The 26,552-nt window shown below is 36.6% G+C and overlaps 1 protein-coding gene across 2 annotated transcripts in view; it reads left to right on the top strand.

The window, feature by feature from the left end:
- Positions 1–8,634: 8,634 nt before the first annotated feature.
- LOC125917249 (E3 ubiquitin-protein ligase NEDD4) overlaps positions 8,635–26,552 on the top strand; it is an 87,231-nt gene continuing 69,313 nt past the window's right edge. The window contains exon 1 of one of the 2 annotated variants that reach the window (XM_049623499.1): positions 8,635–9,902. Coding sequence is in view for 1 of the 2 variants with exons in the window: in XM_049623500.1 (XP_049479457.1) it covers positions 16,118–17,677 (1,560 nt within the window). In the remaining variant the exon portion in view is untranslated. Of the gene's footprint in view, positions 9,903–13,618; positions 17,678–26,552 lie in introns of those variants that run through there. The other variant, XM_049623500.1, reaches the window with a different exon arrangement.

The following is a 26,552-nucleotide window of genomic DNA, read 5'->3' as shown; positions in this document are numbered from 1 at the left end:
AATGTTTATATGTTCATGCATGTGTTCTGTAGGAAAATATAGATCTCAAAATGTGGGAACACAGGTTCTTTCTGTTGTGCATACTCCGCCACCCCTGGGTGAACTCTGTGTTTGTTTGAGTCTGAGGAGCCCTTTTATGAGCATGTTACTTGTTTGTCAAAGTTGCCTTTCAAAGTAGTACAATTTTCCTTTTATCTATCTGCCTAGTAGAGACTCTGGTTCTGGAAATTCTGACAAATGAAGCAATTATAAATATTTTCTGTATCATTATTTATATTTATATATAATATGTATTATATATATTTTAAAGTTTACATATTTTGAGAGACAGTGTGTAAGCGAATGGGCTAGGGCCAGGGAAAGAGGGAGAGAGAATCTAAAGCAGGCTCCACATTGTCAGTGCAAAGCCTGATGCGGGGCTCAAACCCATGAACCCTGAGCTGAAGTCAGATGCTTAACCAACTGAGCCACCCAGGCGCCCCTGTATTATATATATATATTGAGAGAAATAACAATCAGCTGTAATTTAATCACCATAAAACCACCACTGTGCGATCTTCCTGTATTGTTTCCTATGTATCTTTATGCATATATTTATACTCCTCACCTCTACATACACACAAAAAATTGGTGTGATAGTTTTCTATATTTGTTTCCAGGCACTTTGCTGATGCTTGCTAATGAGATGACCACAGTCCCTACCCTCAACAAAGCTCACTGTCTACTGTGGACTCCTATGAACATCCTTCTCAAAATAATTGCCAGTGTACTGAGCATTATGAAAGGGAAAACACCAGAAGCTAGGGAGTGAACACCAGGGAGATATTAGGGAATTTAGGGAATGATGTCAGGAATGTCAGGGAGATATTAGGGAAGTCTCCTCTCTGCAGAAGTGTACCATTTAGGATGCTTTAGGGGGTTAAGTAACATACTTGAAGTAACAACTAATATTGGCTTAAACAATATGCACATTTATTATCACTAATAATAAGGATCATACATAGAGGAATGGGGTTACTGCAGCATCTGGACAGTCATGTGTGACCCAGCCTCTCTGAGATTCTCTTAGCTTTCTGTCCAGGCTACAAGATGCTTGCAGCAGCTCCAGACATCATAGCCTCACACGATCATGTCTGTAGATAGAAAATGGAGAGAGTTTTCCAACATGTGTCTCTTAAAAAAGTGAAGTACCCTTTTCAAAAAAGCTCCCCCCGGAACTTTGATTCTCATCTCATGGGCTACAATTGTCTCATATATGTATTTCTAACCCAGTCTTTGATAAGGAGAATGGAATTACCACGACGCTTAGAAGAATTAGGATGCAGGCCCTGGGGATGGGGAGTGACCATCTATCCCTGACACACATTGTCATCCACTATTTGAATAAAATCAGAATCCTGTTAGCTAGGAAGAAATGGAGGACACCCTAAAGTACTAAGTAAATTATGGTATAGCCACATAATAAAACCCTCATCAGATACTTAAAAAGAAACAGATGTATATGTATTAATAAGGCATTGTTTCAAAATATGCTAAATGAAGGAGCTAAGGCACAGAACACTGTGTGCATGATACACCTATTTGTGTTAAAACAGAAACAAAAAATTGCTTTCTCATATGTTGGTATTTGCATAAAATACTTCTGGAAAGACCTAAGAAAGTGCTGTGTTTTCTCTGAGAGTAGGACAAGGATAAGAGAGTGATTTATTGTTCACTATGTATCTTTTTTAGTGTTTAGATGCCCTCCCATAGCTATGTATCTATAGTTTATTTTTATATTTGTTGATGAAAATTGCTATATAGAGAAAGTAGAGAGACATAAAACACATAAATAAAAATGCCAAGATACTTTCTATTTATATAATGCTGTATGCTTATGAAAAATATCTAATTCATTTAACAGTGTTCTTTTAAAACATTTTTTTAGTTTATTTATTTGTTTTGAGAGAGAGAGAGAGCCAGAGTCAGTGGGGGAGGGGCAGAGAGGGAATCCCAAGCAGGCTCCACACTGCCACCACAAAGCCTGATGTGGGGCTCAAACCCACAAACCTTGAGATCATGACCTGAGCTGAAATCAAGAGACGGATGCTTAACCGACTGAGCCAGCCAGGCACCCCTACACAGTTTTATTTTAAGATGTACTAATATCATATGTCCACACAAAAACTTGCACATGAATGTTCATCACATCATTAATCATTATAGTCAAAAAGTCGAAACAGCTCAAATGTCCATCAACAGATGAATGGATACACAAAATGGGGTATATGCATGCAATAGGATATTTTGCAGCTGTAAAAAGAAATGAGGTACTGATAACATGCTACGAAACGGGTGGACCTCGAAAAAGCAGCAAGAAACCGATTAAAAAATATCACATATTATATGATTCCATTTATATGAACTGTCTAGAATAGGCAAATTTATAGAGACAGAAAATAGATTGGAGGTTGCCTGAGACTGGGGTGGTGGAGGGAAAGTTAGGGGTGACTGCTAAAGGGCATGAGGTTTACTTTTTGAGGTGATGAAAATGTTCTAAAATTGTGACAGTAGTTGTACACTATGAAAATACTAAAAACCATTAAATTGTACATTTTCAATGGGTCAATTGTATGGTATGTGAAATATATCTTAATAAAGCTACGTTTTAAAAATGTATGTGCATTGCTTTTTTCCTGCATCTACTTGTAGAATTTCCAGGAACATTACTTCAGGTTCTTTATGAACCCTGTAGAGTAAATTGACACTTATCAATATCTTTGTTGTTCTTTGAAAAAATTTGGCTACTCTTCTGCCAAATTTTTCTCTCTACTGTTTTATGTATTTATAGACCTACATGCTTATTCTTGATTTTCAAAAAATCTATCATCAGCATTTTAATTTTTGTCTCTCCTGCTTTTACCCTTCCCAAAATATGACGCTATAAACTATTTTTTGTGACCATAGCTTTACTCCTTTTTTTAATAATTAAAAACACGATCTCATCAAAGAATTCACACATAGCTTTAAAACGAGATCGTGGGGCGCCTGGGTGGCGCAGTCGGTTAAGCGTCCGACTTCAGCCAGGTCACGATCTCGCGGTCCGTGAGTTCGAGCCCCGTGTCAGGCTCTGGGCTGATGGCTCGGAGCCTGGAGCCTGTTTCCGATTCTGTGTCTCCCTCTCTCTGACCCTCCCCTGTTCATGCTCTGTCTCTCTCTGTCTCAAAAATAAATAAACGTTAAAAAAATTAAAAAAATAAATAAATAAATAAAATAAAATAAAATAAAATAAAATGAGATCGTATAAAGGGGCTATAATGGAAAGCGGTAGACTCTAGAGCCCCAACTTCCTTCACCCTATCCCTACTTCCCAGGAGGAACCACTTTTTAACTGTTGTTTGTTATTCTGGCCATTATTCCCATATTGCTGAATTGCCTGCACATCCATGTCCCAATCTGACCTCAAGCTATGACAGATGAATAAACAGCCAACTTATGTTTGGCTGATAGTTTGGCCCCTCTTGGGATTCTAGGTTGAAAATAATTTTTCCTTAGAAACTTGAGGGCTTGGCTTCATGATAACATCGTTGAGCACCGTGTTGCTGTTGAAAAGTCTGATTCTAGTTCCTTTGGTGGTGGTTCTTTTTCTGTGAAACATTTGACAATTATCTTTATCCAGTGTTTTAAAATTTCACAGTGATATGCCTTGTATGTACAGCTTTAAAAATCCATTATTGTGCTGGGCCTTTGGTAAGCATTTCAATTTAAAGACTCCTGTTTCCCTTCAGCTCTGAAAATGTTTATGTAAAGAATTTCTTTAATAGTTTTCTTCTCTCTGTATTATTATTTTGGGTATTCCAACTGGTTTGTTGTAGAGTCACCTGGACTAATTCTTTCTCAACCAGAATTCCTCATGTGAACCAAAGAACACAGGAAATGGTTTGAGTGTTTTCTCATACCTTTCAAGGATGGTCTTATCCAGTACCTTGCTAGTTATATAGGAGAGAAATTAATAGATAACATACAGTGAATGTCTTAGGAAACAGGTCTGCAAACTTTTTTTTTAAGAGACATATAGTAAATAAATATTTTAGGTTTATGGGCCTAGAGGCAAAAATTGAGAGTATTATGAAGCTACTTATATATCCATTTAAAATATAACCATTTTAAATATTTTAAAAATTCTTATCTCATAGGCTATTTAAAAAACAAAAAGAAGCAGGTGGCTGGCTGGACTTGACCCACACATACTTTTCTCAGTTTCTACTTTAGGGTGTTAGAATGTAATTATTTCATTGAAAGAGGATTCAAATAATCCACTTTTTTATTTTCTCTCATACTTTCCTTAACTTAGCTTTTTGTTCTACATTTTGAGAGATTTTTTCAAATGTACCTTAGGTTGCTTATATTTGAATTCAACAGTCATTTTTAGAGCATATTGTTTTTTTATTTTGGCGGGGGGGGGGAGAGCAGGGGAGGGACAGGGATAAGGGAGGGGAGAGAGAATCCTAAGCAGGCTCTGCACTGTCATTGGGGCTGGATCCCACAACTTGAGAGATCATGACCTGAGCCAAAATCAAGAATTGGACACCCAACCGACTGAACCACCCAGGTGCCCCTCAACAGTCATTTTTACTTCCAACACCTCTTTGTTCTCTAGTTGTTCCCTTTTTCTAGTATCCTATTTTTGCTTTATGGATGCAAAACTTTCCCAAACATTTCTACTTACATTTTTTTAAGTGTTTTCTTTTTATTTCCTAAATCGTTTCTTTTTCCTTCAGGGACAGTTTTTCTGTGTATACATCTGTGATCTCTGATAACCTAATCATACTTAACAGTGATAGAATAGAAAAAATCACCTACTGCTTCTGTACATAAAAGGCATAAACACTCAACAATTATGTTACATTTTTAGTTCCCATGTAAGTTTTGTATATTAAAACTGGTGGTTGCATTTTTGCAAAACCTATAACTGAAATCAGGCACAAAGAGAAAATGTGTGATAAGTGTGTGTGTGTCTGTGTGTATACCATCCAGAGGGTAAAGTACTATTCAAACATGGTCTCACTGGGGCAGTTGCCCTCTTGCTTCAACCTTCTGCATTGTTTTGAGTTTTCAGCTTCTTCTGCTCTGTTTACTGCTATATCTAGATCTATCAACAGGGTGTAGAAGTGTCTGGAGAGGCTCATTGGGTTCAGATCATGAGGGATCATTCCATGCTCAGTCATTTGGATTTCATCCTTTAGGCTATTGGGAACACCTTTTGAGTAGGGCAGTAAAAATAGCTTAACCAGTCTTTCAGGTAGGTCATTCCAGTTATATAGGAAAGAGAAATTAAAAAGATAAGATAGTAAGATTAGAGAATTCTGTTAGGTAGCAATTAATTAAATGCCAAACCAGGACAGCAGAGGTCTGATTAGATCAGACCTGATACCTATTTTTTTAGCAATATTCCTCAAACATCTACATTATCCACCTTTACTTTGATAGACACTGAGACTTTTGATTTTTCTTCCTCAAAATGTTTTTCATGGCCTTTCTCCCTTCCTACTCTCACTGGGACTGTCTCAGGCAAAGCTTTCATATACACTTCATGCTTGAGTCATAGGAGCAACAGTCCCCACAGGGTTTCTCTTCAGCCCAATTTATTTTGTATATCACTGACAAAATAATATTTATGTATGACCTACATCATGTCATTTTTCTTTTAAAAGCTTCATTTTCTTTCCTACCAATTATGTCCTAACTCCTTTTTGTGTATTTCGGTGCCCTCAGCCTGGCTCTAACCTAAATAATCAAAATTTTTTAACACTTTCTTTTAAGTTTATTTATTTTTTAAGAGAGAGAGAGAGAGAGAGAACATGAATAGGGGAGGGTCAGAGAGAGAGGGAGAGAGAGAGAATCTCAAGCAGGCTCTGCACTGCCAACGCAGAGCCCAACATAGGGCTCAACCACATGAACCATGAGATCATGATCTGAGCTGAAACCAAGAGTTATACGCTTAACAGGTGCCTGTCATGGCAGGCACCACTGCCATTTTATAATACAAAAATGTTCTTATCAGTTTGATTTCCTTAGAGCATGCTCATTCTGCCTCCATGTCTTTCTTAATGTGATCTCCTTGCTGTGAATGTTCTCTATATTTTCTTATGCAAATTCTTCCCAACATTGAAATTTCAGCTCAAGTTTCATCTTCTCCCCAAATTCCTCTACATCTTCTTAGAAAAGATTATTGTCTTACACTACTTTCCTATTCCCATGGTGTCTCACCCTTGATTGGGGTTCCCATCCCCGTAGTTGCTCCATGGTCACAGTGTGATTATAAGAGAGTCAGCTGTCCTAACCAAGACAGGAAGAGAAATGTAAAGGGCAAAAGGGACATCTCTCCTAGCTGAGTCAGCCCTATTTAAAGAACTCTCCCAGAAGCCCCATCAAATGACTGCCAGTAGGTTGGCCTCTTTGTCCCTGGGTGTTTATAGAGAAAACAATACATAAAGTACAATGGAGCATTTGATATTTTGATCTAGGTGATGATGACACAGTATCTGTAGATCAAAAGTCATCAAGCTGTGGCCAACAGACACAGGAAAAGATGCTCAACATCACTAATCATCAGGAAAATACCAATCAAAACCACAATGAGATATCATCTCACACCTATCAGAATGACTAAAATCAACAACACAAGACACAAGTGTTGATGAGGATGTGGAGAAAAAGGAACCCTCGTACACTGTTGGTGGGAGTGCACACTGGTGCAGCCTCTGGAGAAAACAGTATGGAGTTTCCTCAAAGTAAAAATAGAATTACCATATGACCCAGTAATTTCACTACTGGGTATTTACCCAAAGAATATGAAAGACATTAGTTCTAAAAGATATATGAACCCTTGTGATTACTGCAGCATATATACAGTAGCCAAAACATGGAAGCAACCCAAGTGTCCATCAATAGAGGAATGGATAAAGAAGATGTGGGGTGTGTGTGTGTGTGTGTGTGTGTGTGTGTGTGTGTGTGTAATGGAATATTACTCAGCCATAAAAAAGAATGAAACCTTGCCATTTGCAACAACATGGAGGGAGCCAGACAGTATAATGCAAAGTGAAATAAATGGGTCAGAGAAAGACAAATACCATATGATTTCACTCATAGGTGGAATTTAAGAAACAAAACAAATGAACAAAGAAAAAAAAAGAAAACAGAAAAACAGACTTTTAAGACTGTTAAAGAATAGAGAACAAACTGAGGGTTGATAGAGGGAGGTGGGTGGTTGATGGGCTAGATGGGTGATTGGTCCTAGGAACGCACTTGTGATGAGCACTGGGTATTGTATGTAAGTGATTAATCACTGAATTCTACTCCTGAAACTAATATTGCACTGCATGTTAACTAAAATTTAAATTAAAATTTAAAAAAATTAAAAAATAAGATATTAGTTGAAAAAATAAAAACAGACTCTGAAATATAGAGAACAAACTTATGGTTACCAGAGGGAGGGTGGGTGAGAGGATGGGTGAAAGAGGTGAAAGGGATTTAAAGTACCCTTATAGATGAGCAGTGAGTAATGTATAGAATTGTCAAATCACTATATTTTACATCTGAAACTAATATAACACTGTATGTTAACTATACTGAAATTAAAATTAAACAATTTTTTTCAATGGGCCAAATATCAAGAAAAGTACTAAGAAAAATAGAAACATAATTGAAAAAAAATTGGTAAGAATGAAGAGAATCCAAGTAAATTAACTGAATAAATGTGTATCCAACTTTGCTGTCTAATATCAAAAAATGCAACTTTTGTTAACTTGCCATTGGAGTACTTTACGTATCTTGCTCTAAATGAGGCCACTATGAAAATTTCAAAAATAAAGACCACATTTACTTTTAATAATTCCTTCTTTTCACTAGTATGTATTTTGTATATTTTAATGGTATTTAAAAATTATTTATGTATTTATTTTGAGAGAGACAGTGACAGAGAATAGGGGAGGGGCAGAGAGAGAATCCCAGGCAGGCTCCATGCTCAGCTTAGAGCCCGACTCAGGGCTTGACCCCATGACCCTGAGAGCATGTCCGGAGCCAAAATCAAGAGTTGGACACTCAACTGACACAGCTACCCAGGCACCCCTTAATGGCATTTTTTATATATGCTTATTGCAGTTGTATCTTCATTGTAAACACTAAATGATATGGATTGAACCTGTAGTCCTACCTAATGCTTTCTCCTATGAAATATATATATTTTTAATGTTAATACAATTACTTGTTTTTACTTTTTGGATCATTTACCTCAAAATTTTCTTTTTTTTTTTAACTTTGAGAGGCTGTATAACTTAGTAATTAAGAGCATATAGTTTGAAATTAGTCTGCCTAGATTAAAATAAGAATTCTACCTCTTGGGGCGCCTGGGTGGCTCAGTTGGTTAAGCGTCCGACTTCAGCTCAGGTCACGATCTCACGGTCCCGGAGTTCGAGCCCCGCGTCGGGCTCTGGGCTGATGGCCCAGAGCCTGGAGCCTGCTTCCAATTCTGTGTCTCCCTCTCTCTCTGCCCCTCCCCCGTTCATGCTCTGTCTCTCTCTGTCTCAAAAATAAATAAACGTTAAAAAAAAAAATTAAAAAAAAAAAGAATTCTACCTCGTGATAATTCTTAGAAAAAGAAGTCATAAGACTGTGTATTTAAGGTTAGTAAATTTTATACTTTACTGAATGTATCCTATACTTCAGTTTTAAAAAATTAATGCCTCTCTCCCCCAAGAGTGGTACAATGTGGTGACCCTGAGTATGCTGCTGCAGGTAAAATTAAGATTATGTTCTCAGAAGGACATAAGGGAGACTGGACATTGGCTTAGGTATCTAAATATATTTTTCACACTTATTGGACCTTTTGCTGAAGACTGTCAATATTTTTAACATGTAAACCAAAGTTTTAAAATATCACAGTGTTTAATGTAATGTATTTATTCTCATAGGGAAAAAATCAACTTAAATGTGAGAATTTTTTGTATGTCATCTTAATCTCTGGTATAAAAATTATTAAAGATTTTCTTCATATTTGACATTTAGTAGATATTAACTCGATGTCGAAATATCTCAGCAAACATGAAAGCATCAGCTTTGAAAAATAAAATACTGCACATTAATTTTTATTTATAAGTGAAAACTAAGTGTTTACTTTTTGACTGCTTGTGTCTATGTAGTAGAAGCAACAAATGGTTCTATAAAGTCATTACTAAAAAGGATTCAGAAAACTAGTTTCCATAAAGTCAGTATCCACTTTGGGTAGTTCTACCTTGATAAATGAGAAGTCAGTAAATAAAATTTATAATAAGTTAAAACATAACCCATATATAAATATATATATGTATATATATTTAAGTTTATTTATTTTGAGAGAAAGAGAGAGAGTGTGCACACAGGGGAGGGGCAGAGAGAGAGGGGGAGAGAGAGAGAATCCCAAACAGGCTCTGCGCTGGCAGTGAGTTCAAGAGCAATGAGATCATGCCCTGAGCCTAAACCAAGAGTCGGTCGCTCAACCAACTGAGCTACCCAGGCACCCCTATAACCTATTTTTTTAAGTACTTGCAAATATCTAAATAATTTTTTTGACATTTTATTTTCCTTTCTTTCATTCTATTTTAGAAAAAATGTAAAAATAAGCACTCAAATCCACTTCATTGTTACGGTAAAGCTGTTAGAAAATGGGTGACATAGGATTGGTTTGCTTTTGTATTAAGTGTCTCGTATAATTTAAAATACACCTAAATGGAATTAGGAAATGGCAACATTTTCAAGAATTTATCTCAGAGTCGGTAAGTTGATTGATGTTCACTTGTTTTTAAAGAAAGGTTGTGTTTTTCTTAACTTAGGTCCATCCTCAGCAGCACCGGCTTCTATTTGAAGTATTTGATGAAAATCGATTGGTAAGTTATGTTGCACTAGTGTGATGCGAAGCCAGGGTATATCTCAGTAGAGCAGAGGTAATACGCTGGGAATCTGTGATGTGAGAGATGACTTGGGGTGGTTATGGAGGCTCTGGGCAAAAAGGAGAGGTGGATACTTTTTTTTTTTCCTTCTTGGTGCTACTTTCTACCCTTCCATTCTCCTCCCAGGCACATCTCTTGATTGACAGTTCTCACCAGATTACAGTCTTACTCAAGACCTGTTGTGGCAGGTGATGGGATAGCAGGAAAGCTGGCCACATTGTCTTGCCTTCCCTCACCCTCATCCAGCATGGCCTGATGGGTATGCACAGGCTCAGGGAAACTTCTCCCTGAGCGGCTGCACCCGTGCTTCCTCCTTACAGTGGATTTCTTCTGTTACTTGTATGTACTTACGTGTCTCATGCCTTCTCCTCTTCCCACTCTTCTGCAAAGGAAGACTGTCCTCTTTACACTGATAAAACCTCTAAAGGACTGCGAGCTCTTACAGAGGCAAAGAAAAAAAGGGCAAAGTTAAAGCTGATTTTATGTTTGTGAAATGATAGTTCTGATTCCTCATCTCCTAAAGACTATCTTGAAGTCCTATCCTTTTCCTAATTTTGTCTCTTAGGAATACTATTTTACATCTTCTCCCTCGCATCTTTTCAAAATTTTTTTAAATTAAAAAAAATTTTTTTAATGTACATTTATTTTTAAGAGAGAGAGAGCATGCAAGGGAGGGACAGAGAGAGGGAGACAGAGGATCTGAAGCAGGCTCCACCCTGACAGCAGAGAACCCAGTGTGAGGCTCGAACTTACAAACTATGAGATCATGTTTTGAGCCAAAGTTGGATGGATGCTTAACTCACTGAGCCACCCAGGCATCCCCAAATCTTCTTCTTAGCATCTTACATATATATTTTAAACCTGTAAAATTTGAACATAAAAAAAGAACAGTGTTATGTAAGGCATATCAGTTATTAAACAGAGGCACCAAAAAAGAAACATTCACTTCTTAGCTAACTAAGAAACTGGATTTTTAAAATTTGTTTTTAGTGTTGGACTACATGACATGTTTTTTTTCCCTCAAGAAATGATAACTATACTACTAATGGAAGATACTGAAATTAAAATATATTAATTAGCCTCATAATAAGCAAAAGGGTGTTTTTATTGCCAAAGGAGACTGATCACTAACTGCAATCTAACTCTTTAAGGCTGAGTGATATGACAGATGTTGAAGATTTGCTTATCAGATATGGTCATATGCAGAAATGTTTGTTTTCTGCTTGTATTTTTGCATTTTCTGTAGAATAGAGATTTTTTTCCTTCTGTCTCTACAGATTTGTTTTCCTTCTAGATGGGACCAGGTAGAATTTACTATTTGTGTTTTTTAAATCATAAAATAAACATATAGAAAAGTGTATGTAATATAAATCTTTTTTTTTAATAATATGACAAATACCTATGCACTTACGACTCAACTTAAGAACTAGAACATTACCAAACTCTACAGCCCTCACTTCCCCTCCCCAATCACATCTCCTTTTCTTCCCTCGCACTTAGTAGACACTGTCCTGAATATTGTGCTTATCATTTCTTTGCCTTAAAAAATTGTTCGTCATGTACATATGTATCCCCTGAGTATAGTTTCCTTTTGCATATTTTTGAATTTATTAAAGTAGTATCACTGTGAATACATCCCTCTGTGGTATGTTAACTAAGGTATGCCATTTAGGGTATCAACTCTGTTGGATACTCTGCTCTCAATTAGAAATACAGCTTTTCTCAAGAAGCTCGCTTTACTAGGAAAAGGGAGCAAGAAATCATTAGAACAGGGTGGTGTGTGTCATTCTAATCCTCTGATTTGTTGTTAGTCCTAGCAGGTAATTGAAGTATTACTTATCACCTGAGATGTCATAGAAACTATAGCCATTGGTAGAGTAAGAGGCTTGATTGTATGGCAGTAAATGTCCTGTGCCTCTGTAAATGTCATTTGTGTTTATTCTCGTATAGCATTCACAACAAAATTAAGAACATATCCTTTTCCTAACAAATACTCTTTGGAAATGTACAACAAAGAGCAACGGATAAAATCTTAGGCAGATAATTTCTAGTCCTGTGGAAAATGTTTGTCATATAAGTGACACTTGTTTTGAAAAAGAGTACACTTGGGTGCCTAGGTGGCTCAGTCAGTTGAGTGTCTGACTTTGGCTCAGGTCACGATCTCATGGCTTGTGAGTTTGACCGAGCCTTGTGTCAGGCTCTGTGCTGACAGCTTGGAGCCTGGAGCCTGCTTCAGATTTGGTTTTAGGAATTGGGTCATGTGGTTGTGATTGGGTCATGTGGATTCTGGCAAGTCTGGAATCTGTAGGACAGGGCTAACAGGTTGAATATTCAGGTAAGAGTTGATGTCACAGTCTTGATTCTGAAACCTGTAGGGCAGGCAAGCAAGCTGGAAACTTAGGCAGAGTGTCTATGTTGTAATCTTGAAGTCCAATTGCTTCTTCAGGAAACCTGGCTTTGCTTTTTAAGGCCGTTAGCTGATAGCATGAGGCCCATCACATTATGGAAGGTAATCTGCTTTAGTCAAAATTTACTGAATCAAATGTTTTTCTTTTTAATTTTTTAACATTCATTTATTTTGAGAGAGACAGAGACAGAGAGAGAGTGCCAGCAGGGGAGAGGCAAAAAGAGAGGGAGGCACAGAACCTGAAGCAGACTCCGGGCTCCGAGCTGTCAGCACAGAGCCGGAAGCTGGGCTCCAACTCACAAACTGCAAGATCATGACCTGAGCCGAAGTCGGTTGCTTAACTGACTGAGCCACCCAGGCGCCCCATGAATTAAATGTTAATCACATCTGAAACATACCTTCATAGCAACATCTAGCCTACTGTTTGACCAAACAGTTGGGCAAAAGAGCCCAGCCACATTGACACATACAATTGTTCATCACAGTGGACTCTGGCTTTCAAATTTCTAATCAATGATTAGTGTCATCCAGAGTCTATCCCTGACATTTAATCACATTATTTTCTGTGTAGATAATCAATAACCAAACATCTCAGAATGTGGGATCCTGAGCTTCAATCTAATCCTCAGATATTATCCATTTCATTCCAGAGTATGAAATTCTACAGGACTTGCTTAGATTCCTCCCCGATGAGGGTGTGACCGCTCTCCACCTCTTCTTTTGGAATTGATGCTCCTCTTTTGGAATCTGTTTGGCTAAGGGGCTACATTCTACCCCAGGCTCTCCACTGAACTGCTGTAATGGTGGTACAGATCCTGTGCAATCCCAGCCCAGAACCAGCAATGCAAATTCTTTAGCCTGTCTACAGTTTAAACTCAGACTGGCAGGCTGGAAAGTGCATATCATTCTCTTGCCTTACTTTTCCTTGTCTTAAGCCCCCTCTTTCAAAATTTTCAATCATCATTCCTTCCGATCCAGCTGTGGTGCTTTTCAATATTTCTTTAATATTCAATATTTAATTTAATTTTCTTCAATATTCAGTATTTCCAGTAATAGCTGAATCAACTTTTATTTATTTTTTAACGTATACTTATTTTTGAGGGAGTGGGGAGGGAGGGGCAGAGAGAAGGAGACAGAGGATCCAAAGCAGGCTCCGCACTGTGAGCGCAGAGCCTGTTGCAGGGCTAGAACTCACGACAGTGAGATCATGACCTGAGCCTAAATCAAGAATCGGACTCTTAACCGACTGAGGCATCCAGACACCCCTGGGTCAACTTTTAAAAAAAATTCCTGAAAGAAAGCATTAGGCACTCAGAGTAAGTGTGACCATCCATCCATTTAATCTCCTCTCTGGTGTTACTTAGTGTTTACTTGGCGCTGAGCATGAGCCCAGAAATGTCCCAAGAAATGTGTGGCTACCGTCCTCATGGTCTGGAAGCTTGATACCTAGTTAGGGGACATGAAACTGATGCTTCTGGAGAAGCTTACCAAAGAGAAAACATTTATCTAGCCAAATACCTGAGGTTCATTATTTTATATCAACAACCGGAGGAGTTTAACTAGAAGTTTTAGGCCACAGGTATGAGCAGTTAGATCCTATTAATTAGCCTATTAGAAGTGTTTGTTCTTTAAGCTATGAGACCCCTAACTTAATTCAAGAAGAAAAGCTGAAGTCATTTGAAGGCAAAGTGAAAAGATTAGGACTGTTCCTTCTATAAGGAAAGAGGATTATAGGGAATATTTCCTGAAGTCTGTAAAATCGTAAAGGAGGTAGATTATATAAAACCAAAATAATATAATAATTTCATTGCTAAGTTTGCAATTATTGTACACATTCCAAAACATAGTGCTGTATCATTCTAGACAGAAATATAATTTCACAAATTCCATATTTCTATTTTATCATATCTTAATTGATTAAAAATACTGTTTAGAAGACTGTGATTGAGAACAGATCTATCTTAAGGCATTTTCTTTTTTAAACAAAGTGCAAGTATATGTTTTACATATTTGCTTTTACTTTGGAAAAAATCTTACTTAGAAAAATACAACTTGGGTGTAGTACCATGTGGTGTAAACAACTGAACTATTTTACTTTTTACTCCTATGAATGAGCCAGTATATATTTATTACTGGAGTTCCAGCTATAAAATTCAGGTAAGGGGTTTAAATATACCCTAGAGTATTATTTAAAAATAACTTTGTTTCTTTCAAATAGAATACCAAACTTGGTCTATGACATTTGGGGGAGAAATTAAAATATTAAACTTTTATTACCTAGTAAACTGAAAATAAAGTAAAGGTTAAATAAATACAAAGCAGAAAAAATATATATACAAAATCGCAAGCTCTTGGAGAACAAACAGTCTACTGTTCTGTACTGTGGGAGCTCTATCAGCAGTAGTAACTAATTCCACCTCGAGGGCAATGCTAGTACTCAAAAATGTAAACAAGTATGGACTTTGTTTATACAAAGAAATATGCAGCTTGGTTTGTATTTCTCTCTAGATATCAAACAGCTACATGGATTGTTTCAACACACCAGTAGAGGCCAGCAAAGAGCTCTTAGAGTTTTCAGAACAGAATTGGCATTGAGATATGTTTATTTGATGTGTTAAATCCTTTTTAGACTTCTTTACTTACCACAACACTCTCTTAAGTGAATGAATTGCAGAGACAGTGGAATAAAATATCTTGTGTGCTCAAACTATATTGGGGTATAGTTTTTCTGTCTAATCTGCATATATTTTTAAAGGAATGTTTGCTTAGGCTATTTCTTGGCAGAGTTGTAATAGTCAAAATATAAATGGCATCATTTAAAGACTGTACTACTTGGCTGGAAAAGGCCTTAAAATTACAGGAGAAAATGCTTGGTGACAGCTTCTCTTAAACCTTTCTTTCTCAGACCTATGCTCAATTTTTCAATAGTATTACTAGGCTAATTCTGTATTGCTCTCCTTAAGCTTTCACTTTTTATAAGTAGGGTTTTGGAAGCTAAAATACTTATCTATTTGATTTAATGCTAGAGTTTTAATTCAGAACCTCAAAGTTTTAGTATTTCCAAATTTATACAACTGTTTGAATTTACTCATTAAAAAAAACTAACAGAATATATGCCTTTCTACATCAACTGACTTGATGAGATTCCCTACTCTGGCTACTATTTGGAAATTCAATCCTTGATTTGATACTCAATTACATGGGGTTTCATTCCTACCAACTTCCTGTAATTCTATCCTTATGGGTAAAAATATTAGTGGTCAAACTCTGCTGGAGAAAGTATAGGCACTGTGATTCACATAGTTAAATGTTCATTTAGTAGAGCTGGAGTGAAAAAATACTGTTTCAACTTGAAATGCTAGAAGATTGTTGTTCTTGTGTTACTCATTCATGCAAATTGGAGAAGGTATAATTGAAACAAGGTTGGCAGTGTTTGAGGCAGTGTGCTGCAGCTGAGCTCAGCTTAAAGGTCGCTGGAAATCAAGTGCTTTGTAAGTGAAGGCATTTTGACTACACGCGATTCAAAAATATTTGGAAACGTCAGTCTCGGGAATGGGTCGTCTTTTTCTTTCTATGATATCTGGTATCTAAGGTTTTACTTAGGATAAAGACTACTACTTAAGAGCTCTTTTAGGCACCACAAATGATTTTTTCCTTCGATGCAGTGCAGCTGCTTCTAGCCTGTCTCCCGACAGAGATCTTTGTTATGACTTTCAGCCCTTAACATGTTTGGAAATGAGAACAAATGGCACAAAGCTTACGATTGCACTTTGCAGCCAGAAGAAGCAATACTTATCCTTTGTCAGAGACCTCCGGAGATGATCTGGATAACAATGTTCACATGTGCTTCAAAAGACCAACACGGATTTCAACGTCTAACGTTGTTCAAATGAAGCTGACTCCTAGACAGACTGCACTAGCTCCGTTAATACAGGAAAACGTTAAGTCTCAGGAAAGATCATCTGTTCCTTCACCTGAAAACGTTAATAAAAAGAGCAGCTGTCTGCAGATTTCACTACAGCCAACAAGGTACAGTGGATGTCTTCAGTCTAGCAATGTCTTAGCTGATGGTGATGATGCTTCATTTATGTGTGTCTTGAAGGACAGTATTTACAACAATGCTGTGGCTGATAATGAACTGAATGCTGTGAATGATGGTAACCATGTAGGCAGTTCTGCCCTTCGCAGCAGTAGCCTTAGTAACTGTTCCACCAGCGAGAATGGGTCTTACAGCAGCAATGGTAGTGATTATGGATCATGCACAAGTATCACAAGTGGTGGTTCCTACACAAACAGTATCATCAGTGACAGCAGTGGTTATACTTTTCCACCAACTGATGATACTTTTCTTGGTGGAAATTTATCTTCCGACAGCACCTCCAACAGAAGTGTGCCATACAGGAATACTACTCCCTGTGAAATTTTTTCAAGAAGTCCAAGTACCGTTCCCTTTGTCCAGGATGACTTGGAGCACGGACTAGAAATTATGAAATTGCCAGTGAGCAGGAACTCGAAAATTCCACTAAAACGTTGTTCATCCTTAGTCATTTTTCCTAGGAGTCCTTCAAATACCCCACCAACTTCTCCAACAAGTACAGATATTCTTCCGAGCAAAGGATCCTATCAAACCTCACACCAGTTTATAATTTCTCCTAGTGAATTTGCCCACAGTGAAGATGGTCCTGGTGCTAAGGGATTTCTTTCAACAGCTGTCAATGGACTTCGGTTATCTAAAACAATCTGTACTCCTGGAGAAGTAAGAGACATACGACCACTTCACAGGAAGGGCTCATTACAAAAGAAAATTGTTACTGCAAATAACAGTCCGAATCAGACTATCTGTGAAAAGTCATCTGAAGGATATACTTGCGTTTCGGTGCATTTCACCCAACAAAAAGCACCTACGTTAGACTGTGAAACAACAAATGGTGATTGTAAACCAGAGATGTCAGAAATTAAGCTTAATTCTGATTCAGAGTGCAGTAAGCTTATGCATAGGACATCTGCACGTTTACCATCCTCCCAAAATGTAGATTACCAAATAAATATCAATGGACAGTTGGAAAGACCAAATTTACAGATCAACAAAAATCATGCTGTTTTACAAAGAAGTATTTCATTGGGAGGAACTTATCCAAATGTTTCCTGTTTATCCCGCCTTAAGCACAATTGTTCTACGGGGGGACCATCGCAATTACTCATAAAGTTTGCAGCTGGAAATGAAGATAAAGTTGATAATTTATCAAGAGACAGTAACAGAGATTTCACAAATAAACTATCTAATTCTTTAAAGCATTCTTGTCAGGTAAGTTTCCTGTGGTCTTGGTAAATGTTAATTTATTCTGGAAAAGCTTTATGGACTATTTGGTTAAAATTTATTATAACTTAGCAGTTTTATGTACTTCCCTGGTCCTTAGCTAGCAAGTGTTTTATAGTCCCAATCTTTGTATTTGTAAATCTGAAGAACCCCCAATAGTTTATAACTCTATTTGTTATTTTACCAGTGTTGAAAATGTGCATTAAAAAAAAAAAAAAAAACTTTCCAAAGTGATTTAGGCCATGACACATTTCTGTTGCATAAAAACAAGCTTTAAATAATAATTTATTTTGTTAACATTTTTACCTTGGTGTATTTTTTTCCTCTAGTAACATGGCATTTTAATATCTAATTCCATATTTTATTCCCACTTTCAAAAATGTTCATTTAGTATTCTTCCCTCCTTAATCATTGTGAAACTAAGTAAAATATAGAATGCTTATTTAAAATCTTAAACAATAAAAAGCCTACATAAAAATGTGAAAATATTGTTGCAAATGAACACAGAGAAAATGTTTCTCTAAAATATATGTATTTATTAGAACATTGATAAAAACTCTTATGCTGCACGTTTAAAGCAGAGGAAAGATAAATGGCATTTGCATTTGTATATAGCCTTAACCACAGGAATTTTGTTTCCACCCAGATTTTCCTTTAGCTACCAGTTAAGACTGCCTTCTAAAATTTAACTCAGTCTTTCAACAATATTGAATTTTAAATTTTATATTTTTTGAATTTGGTTTCAATTGCTAGGCATTTCCCATACTTTTCTAGTTACTTTATTAATTTGTTATTTTGATAATTTTATTTATTATATTAGCAATTTAACTCTAATGAATCTTAACCAAAACAGTTCTTTGTATAATTGAGTCTTTCCAAAGTATTTGAACTTAAATAGATTTTCCAAAGTATTTGAACTTAAGTAGATTTTTAAAATTTTCTGTATTTGTAAAGTCTTGCCAGATTCCAGGAAATTAAAATTTTTTTCTGGCTAAACCAATTCTAGATGACACTACATAATAGTTTAGGGGGGAAAAAACCCTTATCTGTTTATCTGTGTTTATATAACACTCAATATCTACATTAAAAAAATTTTTTAAACATCTGGACAAAGAGGTTTAGGTAAATAAAATATCAAGTAGTTGATAGTTTTATCTCTTTTGAAATCTCATAAATAAAATAAAATGCCCAGATGTTAATATAAACAACTACTTTATTGAAGATGAATAAAGATTAGATTTCCAATTCTGACCTATGTTTTAGGATTATTTCATTTATGAAACTTTAAAAAAAAACAACTTTTAGGAGATTATAATCCATCAAACTGTTTTGCCTTCAAAAGAAAGCAATGAAGTGACACTATAAAGAAACATATTAATAACTTGCTAATTGAATTACATGTACCTTGTAAACTTATTATACATTTAATGAAATAATTAATCTGAAAGGAATAATTAACCTCAAAATATTTGTGAATAAATATATTTATAGAAATAGCCTTAAAATAGTTTATTTTTGCGGTAATGTTATAGTTTGTTATTAATGATGCTTTTGAAAAAGAGGTATTTTTAATGTTTTTTAATAAAGTGTGACTAAATGCCTTTTGCATAGCTAAAAATATACACTTCTATTAGTTTTATTTAATTTAGGTAAGCTAACTTAAATATTTTTTTTGTGACAGTCAAATGTCTAGCTTTGTGCAGATTCTATTTTTTGTTGGGATTATTGGATTATAAATAGTTCGTAAGTGTGCAGTTTGGTGGAGAGCTTTAAAGTGTTCCTCCATTTAATATTTATGAAACAACTCTTTATAAAAGTATTGGTAAGCAACCTAGTGACCATTAAATTCAACATATACTAGATCTAAATTGATCTAATTGATTGGTAAGGGTTGTTTTACGAGGAAAATGCTAGTGTTGTTTTTTCTAAACTTAGCAGTGGCAACAATAATGGGGTTTTAGAAATAATCCTGTGTTTATCAATAATTATATATTAATCTAATTATAGTGGTATATTGTAACTCATTTATAAATAAACAGCTCCCAAAATATTTCCCATGACTCCAGTTAGTCTGGGTTAGTATTCTGATATGCTGAGTCTGGATTCACATTTAACAAGTTGATATTAGAGTAGCATTTAGTAATGTCAGCTATCTGTACTGAGCAGCCATGAAATTAAATCACTGCTTTGGTCAGGGACCCTGGTTTCTAAAGCACTGACAGTCTACGGATTCTTTTCTTATGTGTTTAGCTACCAGTCTCTAGCAGCATAGTATCCAGTTTCTAGTTCTCTACAATAACAGCTCATTAATGGCTAATTTTTAAAATCTACTGAGAACTTTTTCCTGTATCTGCAACAGGGCTCTGTTCTGTGTTTACAATAGAATGAAAATGGGACTTTGTAGTCTGCATGATAATGTTTATTTTATTCATTTGCTATCAAAGAACATAACAATAACCAGCATGTGTTTATATATACTTTCTGAAATAATGACTTTTGATCTGAAAGTAGATATTTGATATTTTAACATGGTGTGTAATATTTTGTCAGCCCAGTCAAGAAGTAGTTTTTATCTAGTTACCAAAATTACTCTTCATATTTCTAAGCTCTATATAATGGTTTACTCATTATTATATTTTTTCCTACCTATTGTTTTCTAAACCTCCCATGTTATGTTGTAAGGATGCTCAGAGATTTTGTTACCCTATTATTTAAAATACCTTAGCATTTTGCCCAAGTTTGTACATGTCCTCATTCTTCACATACATGCATGTTTTTTATCCCATACTTTGGCTTTATGTTTTATTCTCTTTGTTATAAAATTTTTTCTTCATTTTCTGTTGCTTCATCCCAGGGAGGTAAATTGTTCAAGCCTAGTGTAATAGAACTTTAAAAAACTATGTCTTAATTATTTCAAAAGCCTTTAACACTAATCTCAAGATTAGACATTTAAACAATTTATTTAGTTGTTCTTACTAAAATAAGTGTTTTAAATATATATTTGTTTTAGAGTTCCATTTTTTTTCTCTGCCCTTATTAACTCCAGCAGAATATTTAGAAACATTTGGTTAAATTTATTTTGAACAACACTGAAACTTTCCTATAAAATCCAATATGGTTTATAAACATTGGCTAAAACCATGATGCAACATTGTGAGTGACCAGTCTTAGAAATTTGGTAAGAAATGTATGCTTGTGAATGTATAGGTCTTAGAACTGAGAAACTGTAATGTTAACTTCAGAGTTGTTTAGGGAGCTGAATTGTTTGCTTCTGAAACACTTTCTACTTCTCCATAGATATGATTTCTTTAATCCATTCACCTAGCACACATCTGAGTGCCTACTATTTGCCAGGCACTCACCCAAGCCCTGGGAATAAAAGATAATAAAATATAGTCTCTACTTGAGGGAACTCCCATGCTAGTAATAGAGACACACTGGTAAACAAACAAACAAGCAGAAATTCAGTCTAATATGTGATGTGCTAAAATAGAGGTGTGTATGAGAAAGTAAAAAAGGTGCAAGAGTTCTTGTCTGGAGGAGATGACCTGGTTGGTAGAGAAGGCTTCACAGAGGTGGTGACATTTGAGCTGAGTCTTGGTAGGTGAGTTGGAGTTCACCAGGCAGAGAAAGCAAAGATATTCTAGAGCAAGGATCACCAGTCTCAGAACTGTTGACATTTTGGGCTGTTTACTTTTTGTTGTGGGGGCACTGCCTTGTGCCTTAGGTGTTCAGCAGCATCTCTGGCCCCCACCCGCTAGATGCCAGTAGCACCCCTCTCCTCTAGTTGTAATAATCAAAAATGTCTCCGGATATTGCCAAGTGTCCACTAGGGGCAAAACTGACCTCTGTTGAGAATCATCGCTCTAAGCAGAAGCAGCTGCACTTACAAGGCTAGAGGCATGAAAGGGTCACACCGTAAATAGTTCAGTGTGAGTCAAGCACAGGGAGTCCAGGGATGTAGGAGGAGGTGATACACTAGAAGTGGGTTGGACTTTCATTGGGTGTAGTACCTCATGCTGAAGAGAAAACAGGGTGTCTCTTGCTAACTGACAATAGTTAGGCAAAGGAAATCTATCTGAGAGTGTATGATGTGCTCATTTTTATGTTTTTAGGTGATAAATTCTTACGACACCGTGGATTATAAATGAACCAAAGTTTCTTAATTTGGATGACTAGGTGAATGGTGATGTCATGAACTAAGATAGAGAATCCAGAAGAAAGACAGGTTGGGAGGGCCAAGAAGAAATCATGCATTACTAGGTTCATGTATTAAGAGGGTGGTATTAAGTGTGTTAAGTGCATATGTTAAGTGCTGCTGTCAAGTAGGGCTGTTGGAGATACAGTATCAGGATTCAGGAGAGAAGAGAGAGCTGGAAATGTAGCTTGGGGTTACCAGTTAGTTAAGGCCTTAGGTAAGGATGAACTAAAAAGCACAAAAGTGAGTTGGGAGTGGGTGGTAAATCAGAATTCTGGGGACCACCAGCTTTGGGAAGACAGTGGAAGAAGGAATAATCAGGAGACTAAGAAAAGAGCCACTGGAGGGACAGAAAGGCCAGGAGAGCAGGGAAGCCCAGAAGTCAAGGGAAAATTCAAGGAGGGCAGCATATAGCACCACAGAGCCTATGCATCCACTGATGTGGCAGTTAGGAGTTCCTTGGTGACTTTAGCAAGAGTGGGTTCAGGAGGATAGTGTGAAAGCCTGGTTGAAGAAAGAATGCAACAGGTAAGGAAGCAGAAAGACTTGTTCAATGTCATAAAAGAGGCATGAGTTAGTGTAGGCACAATATGTATTTAATGGCTGGTATAAAGAAGACATGGTATTGGGTGGATGTAAATGCACAAGACAAATTCTCTGTCCATGAGGATATTACAGCCTGTTCTCGGGGGGGGGGGGGGGGGGAAGGGCTTATATCTCTGTTCTTTTACCTTTGAACCACAGAATAAGTGAACATGAGCAGTGAAACCAGAAGTGGAGATTCAGTAATCTGAGATGAAAGAACACATTAGAAGAGAAAACTTAATGCTGCCTATGAATAGTCACAGCTCATTTTGAACAGTGTTATTCTTAACTTTCTCATCACTCTCTGTACCACCAAAAAGGAGACAAAACAAACACAGAGATTCCACATAGAAAGCAAGTCAGGGTTGAAGGTCTGTTGCTGCACACTACTTGGAAAATGCGCATTTCTGTCTTTCTGTCACAGGCTTCTTCCAGGATATGGAGCCCACCATGTCCTAGGAGTTGTGAGGACTCACTCTTCTAGGTTCCCTCTCCCTTTGCATTTGGTCACAGTGAACTGGCAAGACCGGGAGAAGTCAGGACCAGGACCAGGACCAGGCAGAAGGGGCTAGGCAGAGTCCCTGCATGTGGCCAGCCTGTGTGTTGAGGTCAGCAGGGTGGTTAGCAGGAGTGAATGAATGCTAAGAATGGGAACCAGTGATCTTGTCGGCATATCCAGGAAATACCTGAAGTATTGCTCAAGTGTGTGGTTCAGAATTCTTTGTTTGCCATGTGTGAGACCAGAAGACTATAATCAGATGAAGACAGACACTTAGCAGTATAAGAAAGCATTTCAAAACAAGAGGTGAGAAAATGTGTCCCAGCTCAGTGAGATATTTTAGGGAAGACTTTCAACATGGGAACAATTGTTGAAAAGCAATTTTACCTACGCTGAGATTTAATAAAACTTAGATATAACTAGAGCAGATCTGAGCATGTGAAAGGGTAAGCAGGTAACTGGCTTATGCACGTTGTAGTTCAGTTCATGGGCTAGTAACAACAAAGAACTTCTTGACCAAGTAAATCCATGATGTTTCTAGTTAGGCTCTAGGATATCTATGGAGGTGACAGGCAGGGGGAACATCAGGCTTTCTCTTGATGCAGGTGTATTACAAAACCATAACACTGTGAAACATTTTGTGATTTTCCATAATAGAAAAATATTACCAGGCAAAAACCAATTTACATCAAGTGTATTTGTGGTACAATGGACAATGTCTTTTAAATTCAGTTGTTTGTTAAGTACAGAAACATTCTTAACATATTTTTTTAAGCTTTTGTCCCCCTTACAAAAGCTGAGTGTGTAACATTTTATGTTATAGCTAAAATAATATTATTCAAGACTAGTTTCCTTTTTTCCCTTTCTCTCTCACACTTTTGTTGGCAAGCTGCCTTCTAATGCTTTGAAGATTGCAATTGGAAAATGCCTTAAGTTGTCAGTTGGACCAGTACTTCTCAAATTTTCATGTGCATGTACATCTCCTGAAGATCTTATTAAAATGCAGATTCTGGTTCTGTAGGTCTGGGATGCCTGATAGTACTATATTTCTAACACGCTTCTAAGGCCTATCAATACTGCTAATTTCTCAAACATAATTTGAGAAGACCATTCTCTTATGAGAACAGTAATACAATTAAAAAAAAAATTTAACATTTATTTATTATTGAGAGACAGAGAGAGACAGCATGAGCAGGGGAGGGGCCAAGAGATGGGGAGACACAGAGTCCAAAGCAGGCTCCAGGCTCTGAGCTGTCAGCACAGAGCTGACGCGGGGCTCAAACTCACAAACCGCGAGATCATGACCTGAGCCGAAGTCGGATGCTTAACCGACAGAGCCATCCAGGCACACCAACAGTAATACAGTTTATAGTTGACGTATCCAATGAGTCCTTCTCCCACTTTTACATAAAGCAGAGCTAGAAGTATACTGTGGTGTGGCCAGGGCGAAAATAATTTGCAAAGAATTTTAAATCTACTTAGGCTTTAGACTCGTTATTGACTGAGACCATGTAATATAGAAGAGATTGTTTGGACCAAGAAACATTGAAGAGCAAGGTTGCCTACCTGTCTTATAAAAGACCTTTGATATGACTCTGACAGAATTCTAACTATTAAATTTTTCCAAGATTACATTTTAGTTTCATTTAAGACTTTAAAACTATTAGTCTATAATGTTTGGAATTCTACTTAAGGAAGTCTCTTAAATTTATAATGGCTGTAATTCTGGTTATGTTGTTCTTAAAATTGTCACATACATTAATTTTTTCCCTCTTGGCATGAGATTTGAAAAATACTCAATTTAAATGTTATATGTTTCTTAAATGTTTTGGCTTTTTCAAGCAGTATATTCTATCTTTCTCTTTGTAAACATTTTTAATGTTTTCAATATACTTTTCTGTACAGTGTCAGGGTACTACTAAGAATTTTTTTTAAATGTTTATTTTGAGAGAGAGACAGAGAGAGAGAGAGAGAGAGAGAGAGAGAGAGAGAGAATCCCAAGCAGGCATCGTGCTGTCAATGCAGAGCTAGGTACTGGGCTTGATCTCACAAACTGTTAGATCCTGACCTGAGCCGAAATCAAGAGGCAGACGCTTAACCGACTGAGCCACGCAGGTGCCCCACTAAGAATTTTTTAAATATTACACTGGCCTAATGTAATGAATTGAAACACTATATATAATCAGTGCTTACTTATGAACTGTTCTTTTGATAACTCTATAAGGAGAAAATGTAGAAATCATTTATATATAACTTTGTAATGCTTAAAAGTATATATTACTTCTTAATTATGAAGCAGTACATGAAAATCTTAGAAACTGTCCTTCCTTTGGAACAGTTTAAGAAATCTTATCGGTAGCTGGGTTTTTATAGACTTTGTAGCTGTTCTTGGCTTAGCCTGCTTTTAGGGAGCCAAATAAGATATTAAACATTTCAGGTAAGAAATGGGGAAAAGGATGCATAGCAAGAAAATAGTTAAAGAAAGGGAGATAGAAATAGATGGGCAAGCAAGCAGATAGAAAAATGTAAATTTTCCAGAATTGATCAGAGAAGAATTCTAGAGAAAGGATTAAACAAATGGGTAATCTTTTCTTGGTTCTACTTTACTCAATTGTAATTCCCTAAGTCAGAGACTTTTTGGCTTATCCATTACTATATCCCCAGTACCTAGAACAATGCATTACTCAAAACACATGCTCAATAAATATTTATTAAATTAATGACCAAAACTAAGAGACCCTTTGGGAGAGTAGAGATGACTGTAGAATCCTGATAGATGAGGGTGACCAGACAGCCTTGCCCAAATAGATAACCAAACTAGGATATTTAAGAGATGACTGTAATGATGAGTGGGAACTACTTGATGCTTCATCCTTTGCATGAAAGAGTGGCACTCTTAAATGAATACCTTGTCCCTGGGGTGGATGCCAATGGAATATTATGATCGTGACTCAAGGATTAGTTTCCACAGTAGAGTCTGATTCATAGCCTACATATTCCATGAACTGGTATCGTAGAACTATGTGTCTGGATGGAGGCTCAGATCAAGTTTTCTGAAAAGAAGATTGAATGGGCCACAACTTGTCAGGGTATTTTAACAAAGGCTGTTTGACCAACTTTAAATTTATCATTGTTTAGTAAAATGATTTCATCCCAAACGATGTGAGATCTAGATTCTCAGAGTTGTTCCTGGGGTTTCAAGTAACTGTTTTAGCTAAGAATGACCTTTACCTTTTGTACCGAGGCTGAAAGACTGAACCCTCTTAAACAATCACAGAGCTTACTGGAAACTAAAGTCATCTTCAAAGCAAATGAGTTTGACAAGTATTTATCGGAAATAGAATATGTGCCTGCCCTAAGTGGCAAATATTATTCCTGGCTTTGAAGAATTTACAATTTAGATGAGAAAGACAGCATAATCTATTAAAAAAAAAAAGTAGAGTGCAACAGTATAATATATAATAACGTCCATAGACCTACGTTAGGCAGGTGAGCACCTAAATCCTGATATACGTGATTGCCTATATAATTTTTATCAAGATAACACATGTGCCTGTGTTAAAAATCAGGTTAATTTCCAT

Source organism: Panthera uncia, unplaced genomic scaffold (genome assembly GCF_023721935.1).
Source record: "Panthera uncia isolate 11264 unplaced genomic scaffold, Puncia_PCG_1.0 HiC_scaffold_162, whole genome shotgun sequence".
In the NCBI taxonomy this organism is placed as follows: Eukaryota; Metazoa; Chordata; class Mammalia; order Carnivora; family Felidae; genus Panthera; species Panthera uncia.
Note: the sequence above shows the minus strand (reverse complement) of the source record. Positions and strands in the feature narration are given on the sequence as shown.